An 18,505-nucleotide genomic window follows, 5' to 3' on the forward strand; every position below is an offset into this window, starting at 1 on the left:
ATTGCTAGAAAATAGTCATTTTGTCAATAACGGTTTTTTCTAGGTCTTCGAGAACAAGTTGCGCAATTACACTCGAAATAGAAGCACCCATGGCATAACCATCAATCTGCTTGTAATATTTGTAATATTTATATGAATACTATATATAAAATAGGTCGAATTTAGAGTTAATTTTATGGCTTCCACGAATTCGTCTACTGGAATGTCTGTGTGAAGTTTGATCATGTCCCATTTTCCCATGTTCCATATATGTATATATATATATATATATATATATATATATATATATATATATATATATATATATATATATATATATATATATATATATATATATATAACACTTGGAATTTCTTCTTATATCGACCGTACTAAACTTATTTGAATTCAAAGGATATCGGGTAGCGGTCCGTGGTTAAAATAGAAAACTCCTTTTTTCTTTAACACTCAATATTTCGTCAATTTATTTGTTGACTTCTTCAGGAGTGAACTAAAATTTAATGAAAACAAAAGGTCAAACTATATAACAGACAATTAAAACAATCGTGAGAAATACTTACAAAATTAGAGTCTACCACATAGTTCCTCAAAAATCATACTTTACAGTTAAGGTAAATGAACGAAGCGACATAATGAAACAAACGGATAAACACTTAGTATACAATTCTTAATAATGGTAGGCAAAAGTTGCGCTAACGGGGGTAGCGAAAAAAACAAAAAAAAAACAATCAAAAAAAAAAAACAATCGATCTAAATAATGACAAAAAAAGGGCATCAAAATAACCTACTCCGTGTATCAACAACGCTACTCGGTGGCCGAACATTACATTATCTGTGGTTTAACTGAAAAATGTTACAGTATATATTGCTTATTTGTTGTGTATCAGACTTGTAATTAATTGAATCTTTGTTTTTGTTAATATGGCACATTTCAAGAAACAATCGGGCTTTATAATTATTGACACATTGCAAAATTTTTGGATTGCTGTAGTCAAATTCATGTCCTGTTTTTATGTAATGCTCAACCATTGCACAAGTATTCTTATGAATACGGCAATCACTTTTGTGCTGTGTTAAACGTTGTTTTAACCACTGTGAGGTCTGTCCAATATAACAGCCTTGACAACCCAAACACGACAATCGATATATGACATTACAGTTATATAGTAGCGGAGTTGGATCTTTCACTCTAGAAAAAAGTTTAGAGACTTTTTCAGTATTATATTTAGCAATTTTTATTTCCTTGAATTCTTTGAAAATATTTATGATAGATTCTGTGAGGCTTTTAATATAAGGTATCTTTCTGTAACACATCCGAGCGTCTGGTTCCTCTGTTGGACCGTCAAATGTGTTGGAGTTATAGATTAATCTCTTAAGTATATGTTTTGGATATCCGTTATTGACAAAAACGTTGAAAATTTTTTTCAGGTTATTTTGAACAAAACTGTCATGGCTCAAATGTGTAACTCTGTTTTTTATGCCTATAATTGTATTATATTTTTGGTTCTGTGGATGAGAGGAATAATAATTAATAAATCTACCTGAGGCAGTTTCTTTCTGGTACCAATCCAAAATAATTTCATTTTTGTTAGTTCTAATAACCTTGGTATCTAAGAAGGGGACATAGGAGTCTTTTTCATGTTCAATTGTGAATTGTAGGTTGGTGTTGAAAGAATTAAAAATACTCAAGGTTATATCTGTTTGGTCACATGGTACCGCACAAAGAAGATCGTCAACATATTTATAAATAAAAGGTAATTTGAAAGGTAATTTGGGTATAATTTGATCTAGTAAATGGTCCAATACTAGGGTAGCAATTATTGGACTGATGGGAGAACCCATTGGGGTACCAAAAATTTGTTTGTAGAATTTTGAATTGAAACTAAAATAGGTGTAATCAAAAATAAATTTTATAAGTTTGAAAAAATTTGTCTTTGTAAGATTAGTGTGTTCTTTTATCTTTTTCCATTCATTATCCAAAATCTGATTTACCAATTCGAATTGGTAAATCAGATTTTGGATAATGAATGGAAAAAGATAAAAGAACACACTAATCTTACAAAGACAAATTTTTTCAAACTTATAAAATTTATTTTTGATTACACCTATTTTAGTTTCAATTCAAAATTCTACAAACAAATTTTTGGTACCCCAATGGGTTCTCCCATTAGTCCAATAATTGCTACCCTAGTATTGGACCATTTACTAGATCAAATTATACCCAAATTACCTTTCAAATTACCTTTTATTTATAAATATGTTGACGATCTTCTTTGTGCGGTACCATGTGACCAAACAGATATAACCTTGAGTATTTTTAATTCTTTCAACACCAACCTACAATTCACAATTGAACATGAAAAAGACTCCTATGTCCCCTTCTTAGATACCAAGGTTATTAGAACTAACAAAAATGAAATTATTTTGGATTGGTACCAGAAAGAAACTGCCTCAGGTAGATTTATTAATTATTATTCCTCTCATCCACAGAACCAAAAATATAATACAATTATAGGCATAAAAAACAGGGTTACACATTTGAGCCATGACAGTTTTGTTCAAAATAACCTGAAAAAAATTTTCAACGTTTTTGTCAATAACGGATATCCAAAACATATACTTAAGAGATTAATCTATAACTCCAACACATTTGACGGTCCAACAGAGGAACCAGACGCTCGGATGTGTTACAGAAAGATACCTTATATTAAAAACCTCACAGAATCTATCATAAATATTTTCAAAGAATTCAAGGAAATAAAAATTGCTAAATATAATACTGAAAAAGTCTCTAAACTTTTTTCTAGAGTGAAAGATCCAACTCCGCTACTATATATGTATATATATATATATATATATATATATATATATATATATATATATATATATATATATATATATATATATGTATGTAATGTCATATATCGATTGTCGTGTTTGGGTTGTCAAGGCTGTTATATTGGACAGACCTCACAGTGGTTAAAACAACGTTTAACACAGCACAAAAGTGATTGCCGTATTCATAAGAATACTTGTGCAGTGGTTGAGCATTACATAAAAACAGGACATGAATTTGACTACGGCAATCCAAAAATTTTGTAATGTGTCAATAATTATAAAGCCCGATTGTTTCTTGAAATGTGCCATATTAACAAAAACAAAGATTCAATTAATTACAAGTCTGATACACAACAAATAAGCAATATATACTGTAACATTTTTCAGTTAAACCACAGATAATGTAATGTTCGGCCACCGAGTAGCGTATTCGCGTTGCGTTGTTGATCCACGGAGTAGGTTATTTTGATGCCCTTTTTTTGTCATTATTTAGATCGATTGTTTTTTTTTTATTGTTTTTTTTTGTTTTTTTCGCTACCCCCGTTAGCGCAACTTTTGCCTACCATTATTAAGAATTGTATACTAAGTGTTTATCCGTTTGTTTCATTATGTCGCTTCGTTCATTTACCTTAACTGTAAAGTATGATTTTTGAGGAACTATGTGGTAGACTCTAATTTTGTAAGTATTTCTCACGATTGTTTTAATTGTCTGTTATATAGTTTGACCTGTTGTTTTCATTAAATTTTAGTTCACTCCTGAAGAAGTCAACAAATAAATTGACGAAATATTGAGTGTTAAAGAAAAAAAGAGCTTTCTATTTTAACCACGGACCGCTACCCGATATCCTTTGAATTCAAATATATATATATATATATATATATATATATATATATATATATATATATATATATATATATATATATATATATATATATATATATATATATATATATATATATATATATATTCATAAATATATAGTTTTCCAAAATAGTTTTCGCTACGTACCTGCGGATAGTCTCCAAATTTTGTTTGATAATCGAAGACATAAAGGTAAGAGTTTCGATGTTCCGCAGAATGGAGATCGGCTGTGTGGACAACCGGGGCGACGTATTGTGCGTCAGAAAGGGCTTCCAAAGTTTCGTCCCTTATATTGATCGGATGTTGGACGGGCCTTTCCCAATCCGTATACTCGTTAACAATCGTCGCGAGGATTTCGCTCAAATGATAACTGTACGTGTTCCGGACAAATGTTCGTAGGATTTTCGATCGCCGATCCGCTTCGATCCCGTACTGAAAATTAAAACGACGCGCATTAAAAATTTTACATTTTCGATAGTTTTTTATTCGCAATTTATTTCGGCTGTGGATTTTTGCGGCGGTGATGAAATGGATATCGATGGATGATTAACAAAATTGCATGAAATTATCTCATTCTGCACACTAGCATTATTTGCTATTGTAGATTGAACAAAATGTTATAGTATATTAATTAGATCGTCGAAAGAGGATTGAAGAGTATATCAAATATACATATATAAAATGTTAAAGGACGTCTTATAATATACAAAACTAATGGCCAAGAACAGTGGAGAAAACTTCAAACAAGCAGGGTCGCTCATTACTGCGCGATTCTCTTATATCTTCATAAGAGTTTATTTAACTTATTCCTTTTAAATTCAAAAACTCCATGTTTAATCCTGATAGGTGAATAACTTAACTATTTTGCAAGATTTAAAATTATTTTAAACACTACACCTTCTAACCATATTTGAGTTCGTGTCGCTTTATGGTGCAAACAATTTTAAATAAGCAAAATCAAATATCAAATACGACTTCCTTCACATATTATTGTATGCAGACTTTAGTTTTATTTGAATTGACTGTGCCTTTGCAAATACCAATTTGCAACTTTTTGTTGTTATTTGACTCCAAAGTTCTTTCTAATTTGCATTGATTTTAACCCAGTTTGAAACTGGCCATCTGGATCACCTCATTTGTAGCCCTTGGATTTAAAACTCTGTGGCTGCATGAAAGAACTAGTGTACCGCAGGCCGGAATCCAGATGCACATCGAAACGTTCATTACGTAAAAGATAATTGAAGTTCATTCATTGTTGGGGCAAAAGTGCTGTCGTTTAGAAGCAATTATTATAATAATTTCATTTACCACAATTTCATATTACTTACTTCCTGTGTTAATTCGTTTTTATTTTGATTTCAAAAATATGCAATAACAAGAAAATCGTTTAAAATAGGTAAAGCCAACGAATGCTGAATTATTATATTAATAAAAAGATATTTTATTTTTGCAGGCAACGTGATCTGTCAACAAATTTTACGCTCCCAATTGTCAAATTGGTAATAGCGATTCCTTTCATCTCCCCATCTGGCATAAGCGTTTATCAACAGTTAACAAAAATGATAAAAGGGCCGCTGTGTTACCAATAATCTTATAATCATTCAAAATTTACAGTTCCAGGGGCATCAAATTATTATATCTAACTGGTTAGCTCTACAATTTCTCAACCCCTTTCATATAAATAAAACCACAAAAATGTATTGTCAAACTCAACGCCAAGTAGATATAACTCTTGATAAAAAATTTGAAGTAACAACATAACCGCTGAAAACGGTTATATGGAAATGCATAGCGAATCGATATAGAATCAAACTTTGCATTGCATCTTGCAGGAATATTGCCTGGAGGTTCTGCAGCGTTGAATTTGATGCAATTGGTAAATTTTGGATACCTTGTAAGCGATAACTCAATTCCCAATAGTAAATCAGAAAAGACGATTCCTGTGTTTCCGTTTCTAGGAAACTATTAGGATTAAGTGTAGTGAAATCTTTGCCATCAAATTTTCTCAAAAATTACAATATACTTGTGATACACTGTATAATAGCAACTATTTGCATTGCATGTACTGAAAGAACTTTTATAATTTAAATTTTACTTTTACGTGGAATCCCGCAATAGTCAGCTGCACTATATGGCAATTAAGCAACTATTTAGTATAGTATATTACGCAATAAGTTTGATATACGCCAGTTTAGTTTCGAGTTTAATTTTGCACGAGCGGAGAGTAGAGGATTGGTTACATTTTTACAAAACAGCACGAATACATTCACTCACTGATGTGTGGCTTTATAACTGACAAATGGCAAAATTTTATCCTATCAAGGGCCGGAAACTTCCGAAATGGTATTTTAGAACGGAGAGTAGACCGATCACCATTGTTAATAATTATATATTTACCATCAAATATTCTATAGGGATTAATTCATTAGGCGGCGTTATTTGTGTAACTAAATCTTTTCTTATAAGCTATCTATACACATACAGCCGCGCGAGGCAATATTCAGATCTCTGAAGCGGTAGAATCCGAGATTTATAACAGCATAAGCTCCTTCGTGTTGGGGTTTTCCTCGTGCCTCCGAGCGGATGCCTCGCTACTTACACACTAAGCCTCAATGTTTGCGGCGACAGACTATGCATATACCGTACAATCTCAAGGCAACCGAACCGATCCAATGAAGCCAATTCGCGTTAATATCGTGAATAACAAAGTTGTCGGGAATTTCGGAACAAGGAGGCCAAATTTGAAGTTTTGAGCCTAATGTTCAAATATAACTGAACCGCTCCTTGCTTGACTGAAACTATAGTTAAAAATAATCTAAAAATATCTATCTAGGTAGATAGAACAGTTAAGTTTTGGCGTATGGTGGGTTTATTAGCAGATTATTGATTATTATAGAGGATGTACTGTTAAAAAAAAGGATGGGGTTATATTTTTCGGACACTCGGTATAACTACTTTTCTACTATTTTGAGAGATTTCAAAAAGCCAAAATCTTGTGCTTCTAGCATTTCCTGATAGCTCTTTAGACTTTAGAAGATTAACGGCGAACCTCCATAAAGTGCGTAAAAATTACACGTCAATATTTTAGCAAATTATTCTCTGGCCTACTATAGAAATAAAGGTTCTTAAAAAGTAGGGTCCGAAATATTTTCGTTTTCAGGCTGTTAAGATGATTCCCTAATGATGATTTAAAATTATTTTCTGAACCGGTAGAAATGAAATATGGTAAATTTGCTAGACAAACGCTCTGTGGAGAAATTGTGATGATTGAGTTAGTTTCTACGCTTACTTGCAGGATATTGGCCATCGCATGCCGCTGAGTTCAGTCCTCAGGTTTAGCTTCATTTTTTGAGTGAAGGAAAGCTTTAGGTAGTTGTTTTAAACATCTTTCTATTCCATTATTCTGGATGAAATATTACATTCCATATTGTGGATATACTATTATCAAGAATGTCAATTATTTTTTTGAAATTCTTCTTACTAAATACTAATCAAAGATTGATTTCCGTCGTACGCAAAGCAAGGGGTAAAAATGAACCTGTGGCGAATTTCGCACGTTGTTTAAGCAAAAACAACTTTCAGAACAATGTTTTCCTTTTGAGATATCCCAAAATTGCTAAATGTATTGGAATCAAATATTTCGTCTGTTTCAATTATCTAGAAAGTATTCAGCTACGTAAGTTAAAGTTAAAGTTGAATTTAACATTTAAAAACAAGCAAATCATAAAATTATTTGTATCCAGAGTGCTCAATTAATATAATTTCTGGAATGGTATTATATAGAACGTTATAGCTATAACTAAAGTAAAATTAATAAAAAATATGTAATAATAATAACATATAATTTGTTTAAGATGACAATTTGGTCTGTGGATACTCTCTCATGATCCCGATGGGAGATAGATCTGTTTCAGGAATGCGCTCCTGCGCTCTCCAAGGGAAGGTCATATCCCAAACCTTATGTTTTTTTAAACCTTAATCCTACCCTTACCCCCAGCAGTTGGTCCTAGAGGAAAGCAATGGGAAACTACCTCTAGTGTGTTTTTTAAGAAAATCCTATGGATTGTCTCATCGTGAAAGATATCAGGGGAACATTGTGAACATACCTAACAAAAGAAACACCCAATTAGTACCTAAAAAACCAGCCGCAGATGTGTTTCAATAGCGACACGGAAAGGGTCTCTGTACCCATCATCGAATTAGAAGTTACCAGTATTGATGTAGTAGGCTTATGAAACACTGGACCGGTCATAGACATTTTACTTCCAAAACTGGCAATACAATATATTTATCAAGCCATCAAACAAACTAAAATCCCGCCAATTCTGGAATAAGGACTATGAAAATTAATGCTAAAGCATGCAATTCAAATATCGTTCAGATCTATTCCTGAAGAAGAAATCGCACAATTTTATATTAATTTTGAAAAATAACTAATAAACATTAAAGAAGTAACACTTATTCAAGGTGATTTTAAAGCAAAAAACGGACAAACTGAAGAAGACGCACATATCAAACAACTCATCGGAAGATACGCCTGGGTAAAAGGAAAAGATGGTCAAAAATTTGTAGGGTTATGTATAGAAGATAACATGGTTATAACTAACTGTTCCTTCATCATCCAAAATAGACTACATATTAGTTCGTGGTAGATGGTAGTGTCAATAATGTCAAAACCTTACCTGGACAAAAGTTCGCAAGCGATCATGTTTTAGCAAAAATAAAAATGCACGTATCCGTTCCTAAAGGGAAATATAGAAATATAGAATTGCATCAAATTTAGGTTTCCTTCCAAGCAGAAACATTAATTATACCAATGCGGAGGAAATGTGGCCAAGCTTCAAAACAACTCGAAGAAACTTTATTACAGTTAAATAACTTAAAAACAAATGTAAAAAACAAATAGTAAATGAAATAAAATAAAAAAATAACTCACTAGATCTATTTAAATGTATTGAAGAGATCACAAGAAAAATTGAGCCAAAAATATGCTCGGTAGATGATGAGAACGAAGCAGTGGTCACTTAAATAGAAAAAGTCATGCAAGTTCGACGAAACATTGCATTAACTTATACAAATAAGTAGAATAGCTCGAGGTTCCTCTATTAATTGAGGATGTATGAGTATGAGTATGACATAAATGCAGAAATGCTCAAACATCTTCCCGGGAAAGTATCGATCTCTTATGGAAATTCTGTAATTGAATTTGGCAGACAGGATAGTGGCCAACCGATTGGTGTACCTCTACTCTCATCACGTTGCATAAAAAAGGATCTATAGAACTATAGAATTGATTTTTCATCCAAGGAAGCTCATGCTCAGGATCCTATTGCAGAGACATAGAAACATATTAGACTGGGAACAGGCTAGTTTTGTGAGTGGAAAAGGCACCAAAAACCAGGTTATGAATGTCCGACAAATTTGTTATAGAGACAATAATAGAATATGGCAAAATTACATACTTATACTTCCTGGATTACAACAAGGCATTTGATTGTTTAAATTGGCGGCAACATTGCGATGTTCTGTAAAAGATGATATTTGATTCTCATGTTAAAACAATTATATAACAATATTATAACACTAATCATAGTGGATGGGAAGACTTTAGAACCTTTTAACTTGGAATATGGTGTAAAACAGGGTTGTGTTTTGTCATCGTTATTGTTTAACGTATTTGGCGAATATATCATACGGAAAACCTTAGACGGTTGGGAAGGAGGAGGAAGGTGGCAGAAAGATGGACAATCTCCGCTACGCTAATGACACGACACACGACAGCGAGCAGAAAATGTCGAGACTTATTGAACGAGTGGAGAAAGTGATCGTGGAGTTTGAGCTTCAACCGAACGATCACAAAACGAATCTTATGGTTATGCACGCTCACAGCATGGAAGAACAACCTAGCATTGAAGCTGTCGAGAACGAAGAAAAAATAATCTATCTGGGTGTCCATATCAGCAAAAATGCCGATTTGGTCAAGTAATTAGAAAAGCGATGCTAAAACGACTGACCAAAGTTGACAAATTTTGGAAAGAATTGCATATGACAACCTCAACAAAGTGCCCCGTTTTTCCAGTTGCAGTCGAGTCCTAAACTTTAAAAGCCAAACGCAACCAACATTGACAAGTTGGTTGCGTTAGAGATCTGGGTTTGGAGAAAATTACTGGAGATGCCTTGGTTAGTCCATAGAACCAATGTATATAAACTTGAAGAACTTAATATAAAAATTATATTGTCAGCCGAAATTAAACAGATTAATTTAGACATGTCAGCAATTCCTTTTCGATTAGTTGGCAATTACTACTAAATTGCTTCGCTGAATAAGAAATTGTTACATATTTATTATTTACTTGCAAACTGCATATTTAAAATGGAATTTTGCATTCAGACTTTCCTCATAGCCCGGAGGATAAAGCGCTGTTCTACATTATCGACCTGGGTTCTTTTTTCTTGGTATTATCACCCATGAATTCCTCCGACGATGCATTCGGCATAAAAATATTCTCGCACCTGACGAAATATACCGAACCGAATAAAAATGCGATATTCACTTTCAGCCGAGGCAATCACGGACGAATAATGCAGTGTGCAAACGTATCCGAAAGCGGAAAATTGATATTGACTCGGATTGGACGTGTCCTTTGAAAGTCCGCCAAGAAATGCATACATTATGGAAATTTATGATGCCTCTCACGGTTTAACGGAACTCATCTGTCAGGTGCAGAACGCCGTAAAAATCGGGAGGGTCATCAAGTTGACAGCTTAACCATCTAACGGGCGTTTGCACGTAAAATTGCAACGACAAAATAGGTTTCAGTCACGTTTCGGCACCGAAATGACTCACCTCAATTTGCTTGAGCACGGAAGGGCATTACCTATTTCAATTTTAATGTCACTAAATTTTTCCGCATAAATATTCTGTTATAATATTGCAGCGAGAGAAAACATATAGCCGGGTCTGCGAAATGGTGTCTAAATCTGAAACGGGGTTTGTTCCACCAGTAAGTGAAAACTAAGAGCCTCTTCAATTGTAAATTGTTTCCTTGCTTGATAAAAAAAATCTTTATTTAACAATGATACAGTGAAGTTTGTTGCAATTCATGTGTCGTGTAAGTATAAAATTAACTTTTATATGAAACAGATTACACTTAAGTCGGTAATCTCAGATAGGCAGAGGTGTCTCCGCATAAACAGTTATCAGTCATTTTTGATCTAGGTTCTGTTTCTGACTTGAGCTTATTAGAAAGTAAAGCATTTTGTTAATTTTTAACTGAGGAAACAATTAAATCAACTTATCTATTAGGTATTATGAGTGACCTTGTGAATGAGTAATAAATTTTTTAACACTACCGTGTCTTTCAAGAAGAGTCTGATATTAATAAAGTGATGCGATCATCGTTACCCGAAATACTAAAAACCAAGTTTCCAAAGGTTTAATGTCAGCCATAATTTCCGATAGGTCCATAATTTAGAAAGGAATGGAAATGCGCTATTAATCATGGTGATATCTTTTATATTCGATAACGTTACTTTAGTTAAGCAACACTTATTTTGATCAATGACTCAGCTTAAAAGAAACATATCAAGTATTAAATAAACAGTTTGGAAAACAAAATGTAGTTACGACAATGGTCAAATATTACTACTGTTCAGCTTAAAGCACTTAAATTTGTTATAGGGCTGTTATGATATGAATAACTAATTACTTTGCAATGAGTCCAAACTTTTGTGAGGTATCCCACATCCCACTTATTTATAAAATAGGAAGATCCGGATTTCCAAATAATTCGTTTCTTGCTTTGCAAAGATTTGTAGAATCAATTGCGACTCTCATATTACCACTATCTTTTTATTTTATATGCGTATTATGTTATTATATATGTACCTAGATCTTCAAACGTCACTTTTGACATAACACTCAAAATATGCCAGAAACGGAAAAACCGTATTATAGGATGCCTATATATAGGGTGTTCTAAGAAAATTGTTATATACTACTGTATACTTAAGGATATTTTAAAAATGTGTTCTGAAAATGTAGATGTAGAGCGTAAGAAAGAGTATTTATTTTTAATAAATTCATTTTTATATATTTAATAGAGTTCAATAAATCACCCTGTATTTCGAAATTAACAAAAATATGGAAAAAGTGAAAATGAATTTTAAAATTTAAAATAAAATTTCCTAATTTAAACGTCATCGAAACTTTAACCGTTGCGGATATACCAATATTTTCTCTATGGGAGTCGGTATATTGATATCTATCAGGACTAATAGTATTCTAACGGAATAAAAAGATAATCAAAAAAAAATGTAAAAACTGCTGTATTTCAGAAACCAACATTCGTGTAAGATCTTTTCGATTAATGATAGAGCAGCTTTGTTGGTGGTATCTCCAGTTAACGTTTGTCCCACACTTAAGCAAGCACATAACGTTTTTTAATGACGAATCTCAACTAAATCGGAAAATTTTGCGGTTCATGGCATAGTCAATAACTATCCGTATAGAAATTAACCCAACTTTGAATTACGTTATAGTAAAAATATTCCACTGCACATATTATAAGTGGAGAGAACTTCAGTGCACCAAGTTAATCAGGATGGAATGCCGCTCCTGGCAGATGCATTGTAAGTTTCGATTAAAATTTGCTTGGCTTGCTACGCACGGTTGTGGTCCCCCTGCTCAATTATAACTGACAGCGCTGGAATTCCAACTGTTCTAAGTTTAATCTAAATTATTGCACGAGGATCTAGAAATTGCAAAACTCATTAACAAAAGATGCACCTATAAATAGACGGTTTAAGAAAAAAAAATCTTATGCATTGTTTAAAGGCGTTCACTGGAAAACAGTTGAAAAATATTCAAGCGGTGTAGCAATTAGACACATAGAAATCGGCGCGAACGTGTAAGAAGTTTAATTTCATGTATCCTCACTTACCAAGCATGAATCTGGAAGTCTGTATCAATAGAAACTTTCTACATATTCGCATTCTAATGCATCCGCAGTTCTTCATAGATAATAAAAAGTTTCTATAGAATTACAGTTGTTAACTTTTAAAAAATGCATGTATAATGACATTTCATAGACATCTTACACGCCCTACCCAGGAAAGCGCAATTTGAACGAGAACGGCATAGATAGCGCCTCGTTGGATATAATCTGATAAATATAAATTAATATTTATCTACATATTGCAAACTAAAATAGCAATAAAACAGAAAAGAGTATTGTTTAATATTGTTTAAATATATAATTTTAATGGAATTGCAACATATACAACACAATAGACTTTTAAATAATTAAGTTTCATAAATAAGTGATGTTAGGTAAATTATTTAATAAAATCTAAAATTTCTGATAATCAAAAATGCGAAATTTGTGGAATCAACTAAATTAATAAACATTACGTACAGAAAATTTTGTAATAATTAGCTTAAAGCGGAAATGCCTGACAAAAAACGTTTGGTTGTAACATTTCATAAAAAAAATATTTTTACGACTTTACTAAGGTGTTCCATATAATTTTTCTGCCATCATTATTTTCGGTGATAGCACCAATACAATCACCAAATAACGTGAGAAGTGACCTCACATTGAATTGACACACGTGACTCAAATCTACCGAAAACATCCGATCGCTCCCAAACTCGTGACTAAAGTAAAGCGTTGAGCCTTTAATAATTAAAATAAACTAATTCTAACTATAATTAATATATGAAAATTTTGCGGAAACTTGAGTTTTAAAAATCAATATTGCAATTTCAGAAACTGGATAATTCCGGCATCTCGTTGGCCTTACTGGGACATCCGGTATCTAACTAATACGATATAAGACACAGACCTGCCGTTTGCTTTATGTTGCATTAAATACCTTGCACTAGAACTTATTAAAAATCAGATTAGAAAAGGTAAAGGATATTTAATATATAGAAGACATCATTCGAAAATTAATTTTAATAAACAGAACGAATTGCTGAAGTAGCAACTAATAAATTAAGGCACTACGTCGCAACAAGAATGTTCTCACGAGAGATTGAAGAGTTTAACCAACATCTTGGAATACCATGCTTTCCCTTCAATTGTCAAAATATCATTAATATTTAATTAAATGAATTAAAAAAAAATATCCGATCGCTTCCAAATCAGTGACAAAAGTACCGATGTCTTAATATGTCTTTGCAGACGATAAGTGGGTGCTGTAATGCATTAGAAGCCATTAAATCACGTTTTCTTTTTAACTTTTTATATATAGAATGTCCTTCAACATCCATAAGGTTCCAATTCAAGAGAAAATATAATAAGCCAAATTTTGAAAAGTTTACTTACTTACTTATTTTGCTTGGAAATAAATCCAGGTATTGCAATTGAAAAATCTGATAGTTTGGATCACGCAAAACGGTTTTCGATAGATCGACAGGGCAAAAGGAAAACAAACCTGAACGTCCTCCCCGTTGAATGCAAAATAAGCTTCGGCTTTGACGACACCCAACATCAGATCGTATCGGGACAACTTGGCAACCACGGATTTCCGTAACAGCACGTTGTTTAAAATGTTGATGGCGTTTTGAGGTTCCACTTTCGGCGGCTTACTGTTTACGCTAACGCTGTCGTAGTCGTTGTAGTGTGAATTCTCGCCCCCTGGAAATAAAAAATAAAACAGAAAAGCGAATGATATGATGATGTTTGCTTTCGGGGAATGCCGCTTTTTCGAAACGAAAGGTCGGTTTTATATTTGCATTGAAGGCGAATTCTATGGCGGCAGCAAAAAAGAAATATGCGGAGAGGAAAGTGCTGTCGTCTTAAAAGGTTAAATACGCGAATAAGGTGAGTGCTGCACTTTTCGCTTGCTGCAGTCAGTGATTTAATTTTACGGATGAATGGGGCCGTTACTATTGATTAGGAAAATTTCGTTCATTTAAAGTTGTTATTAGGGAAATATCGCAAATGAGATTTTGAAGTTTCCTTATTAGCGAAAGTTACGTAAAGTCATTTTTAGAAATATTCGGAATTATTTAATTACTATTACTCATTGTGTGTCCGTTATTTTGATGGGAGTGGTCCTTCCCACTTTAGTTAGAACCACTCCAAATAGTTCAGCAGATGTTTGCTAATTAGCTTATCATCATCGGGGTCTTATAATACGTCTTTTGGCATTCATTTTCCATTTCAATTAAAGAACAACTGTTTAGATTCCAACAGATGACTAGGTTTGAATAATAAGCAAAAATAATTATGACCTTAGATATCAATGTGAGGTTTTCAAAATGATTATTCCAATATCCCTTAATCCTCATATTCGAATGGATAAGTTTTGTATGTATCTCTTTAGTCCTTCATTGCAGCTAAGAACACTGTAGAGGCATGTTCGGTTCAACTTGTATTTTCATAAGATCCTCTACCCCATTTTCTTGAAAAACGAAGGATATTATATGTATTTATATATTGTGGGTTTTTACAGCTTTCGTAGCCGTATTCCGTATCCTATTATCCATATTCGTTGATTTGTCCTGTCTCCATCATTTAGATTACTCCTAACCTTGGTCTACCCCTTTTCCCTCTTTGTTCGAGACTCCATTCGACTATTCTCCTTGGCCATCTCACAGTATCTATGTATTCACGTATCGAGTATATTAGTTGTCTGACAATTTCATCTGTTACTCTATTCCGAATTGTGATTCTGCAATTCGTCTCCACTATCCTATTTCTATTGCCATAAGCTGTTACGCTTTCTATTACGGATTTATATATTCCAATTTTTGTTCTGTTATACACTACACATACAAAAATCATCATTTACTTGGGTCTAAATAGATTTTAAAAAGTGTCGAACCGATCCTTGTCTCAGGGTATTGGTTACGGACAAGCTATCAAACAGTCTGTTTCCTATTTAAACCCCTATTATTTTCATTGCAATAGATTTGTTAAAGGAACACAGTCATATTCTTTTTGAAGATCTACTAATGCCAAATGTGTCTTAAAAGTCGCAAGTCATTCTTTTTCGTATTATTTGTCTTAAGACAAATATCAGTTGTTGACCTACTGAAACCCGTTCCATACTTCCCTTTCTCTTCGCTATTTTTCGAAAGACGAAGGATATTGATTTACGAAAAAAAAGAAAACAAAGTGTAGTGAACTTTTACAAATTAAAGGAAGTATTTTTAGATAATGAATCCTCACAAACAATTAAAGTGATTTTACGTGGTTAAAGTTGGAATATAATATAAGGAGTGTTTGGCAAAGCTGTAATTTTCACTTTAGAGAAACAAAAAGAATGGGTTATTTATGCCAGCTACAAAATCCACTTAAATTGTTCACAAAAAATTTTCTGTTGGAGTCAGGCTGAAGGTTTAATAATAAATTTTTCAATGTTTGATGTAGACAAAAATATCATTCAATTCTCTTTTTCATTCAACCAAGTCAATATGATTATGCAGAAATCTTATAGTGGATTTTTTTTTCTCCTCTTTTCGCTTTCCTTAAATTGCAAACATCGCGAATTGTTCGATGATAAAGCGAATTTAGTGAATTTATAGATTTATTTTACAGGCATGCAGGTAATTTTCAGAGCTACAAATCGCCTGTTATTGGTTTATAAACTTGTATGAACAATACAAGAACGCTCGAATGGCACAAGTTAACTTAAGTCGTAAACTTTATGTGCTAGAGGACCGTTGTGAATGCAGTAACGGTTGTTAAGATGGGACTGACTCGAAGTTGAGTACGGATTTGCGGCGTATTGTTTTTGTTTGTTTTGGCATATTCAAATTGATTTTAACAAATAATGTAAATATTGTTATCACAAAAAACGTATTTTTTAAAAAATTTCTTTAACATAATTTTTTTTTACACTAGAATATACCTACACGCTGTACTGTTTACAATGTTTAAACTAATTTGACAAGGTGCTGTTAAAAATCTAGGAGACAACTAAACTAAAATAAATTTTAAGGTATATTTCATTGTTTCCTTTCTTATCACATTCGTATCTAAATGCCGATCATGGATTTGTATAGTGATTTAAATTCGTTTTATTCATTTTGCAGTAAAATAATAATGTTGTCTACATGAATAATGATATGCGCGATGTACTTAAGACATTTTTTTCTGCTAAATTGAATTGCACATGACTATCGCGTTCGCAATTTTATCATGGGGAATTTATATGATGGGCCTCTTCTACGTACGTGATGGAGCAGGAGGAGAAGGTTAACGGGTTTTGGTTAGACCTCTCCTTGTGTTGTTTTATACCCTCCAAATGAAATGGTCTAGAGACCAACAATGATGTCTTCTTAAAGTTCGATAATGATTTCAGGGATTTTGGGGAATGGAATTAAGTTTAGGTTTATAAAGATCAGTATTTATAAGATATTTAATGACTTCCAATCTTATCTTCGGATTAATGAGATATTTGCGCAGACTTGGCAAGTTTTGCCATCTACTTAAAAAAAAATTGCTGATAATGTTATAATTCAATAAAAAATAGAAAGGACCTTTTCTTAAAAAAATGTTTTTAACTTTCTCAGCGAAGTTACCAGCAACACAATATAAGTAGCTTATCAAGTAAATTCATATCTGAAATTAAAAAAGCTTTGGAATAGTAAATAAAGTAAGATCAGGAAATGTAACAATAAAAATTTAGCTTGAATTGAAGATTTCACAAACGGATTAATAAAGTGTACACTTGTTGCATGGGTTTTGTTTCGAATTTTACTAATAGGATTAATAGTATTTGAAAAAATATTGAAAATTTTCCAAATTTCCAGGTTTATTTACACAAAAAATTATTTTTCATTAAGTATAACACTTTAATAAATAATTATACGGTATCATCCGGTATTTGAAGTTGCAACCCTACACTCCAATAAAATAAATTGAAAGAATTTTTCGAGATCTGTTTTTTCTTACTTCATCCTTAAGATACCCTCTGGATATACATAAAAGTTCCAGTTTGTTGAAATGGTTTTTAAAACGTCCCCAAGAAGCCCTGCAGGTGAATTACAAAAGATTATATTGCGGCAAGTCTCGTCGTCCTAAACTACGATTGTCTGTTTGAGAAAATTGAGTATCCAGCGCTTCAGTTTAATATAGAGTTTTTTAGCGTTGCTGGCTATTTTACATATATTAAAATTACAAAACACATAGATATAATTTAAAATGTATACTAAAAATGAAATATTCAGAGAACTTCCTCAACAGACATGTTAATAATATTTCAGTTTCGTTAACGCTAACTTGTCAAATTGCATCAAAAAATTTTTATTTATTTTATTTTATTTGTTTTATTGCATGTTATTGCTGATTAAAGCGGAATTTCGCACAAGGGGTTCATCAACAAGAAAGTTAGCTTGTTATAATTAAACGTATACAGGGAGAAACCACACAGGTAATAGTCAACTTCTTGTGCAACAAATCGGAGAAATGTGAGGTTTTATGGAGAAATTTAAGGATATATCTGAAAATCCATTGTTCCATGAAATTTAAAGTTATGTTTATGTAAAATCATTTTTTCCATTAAAGGACCGTGGACAATTAATTAAACAAACTTTTTCATTTTAACATTCGTGCACATCATTTGATTTCAAAAGATTTTAGATTTGAAGAAAAGCTTCATGTAAAAGAGATGTAAACGCTAAAATTCCAGTTTATATATAAGTAATTCATTGAAATAAAGTAGGAAAAAAAATCATTATTCGCTTGTTGGATACTTATTGAAGAAATAAGAAATAAAGAATTTTGATTTGTTAATAACCATGGGTCTGAAATTTTCCCATAAAAGGTGTGTCTCAAAACCCACGCCACC

The 18,505-nt window shown here is 32.5% G+C and overlaps 1 protein-coding gene across 1 annotated transcript in view; it reads right to left on the reverse strand.

Annotated features, from left to right (window-relative positions):
* Positions 1-18,505, reverse strand: part of LOC132696547 (neuroligin-4, Y-linked) — a 482,552-nt gene that overhangs the window by 69,066 nt on the left and 394,981 nt on the right. Inside the window, exons 5-6 of the mRNA XM_060661434.1 lie at positions 14,141-14,343; positions 3,848-4,132 (exon numbers count right to left, since the gene is read on the reverse strand). Coding sequence (XP_060517417.1) covers positions 3,848-4,132; positions 14,141-14,343 — 488 coding nt within the window. The remainder of the gene's footprint in view (positions 1-3,847; positions 4,133-14,140; positions 14,344-18,505) is intronic.

The sequence above is a fragment of the Cylas formicarius genome, unplaced genomic scaffold, assembly GCF_029955315.1.
Source record: "Cylas formicarius isolate icCylForm1 unplaced genomic scaffold, icCylForm1.1 PGA_scaffold_1__22_contigs__length_36826433, whole genome shotgun sequence".
Classification (NCBI taxonomy): Eukaryota; Metazoa; Arthropoda; class Insecta; order Coleoptera; family Brentidae; genus Cylas; species Cylas formicarius.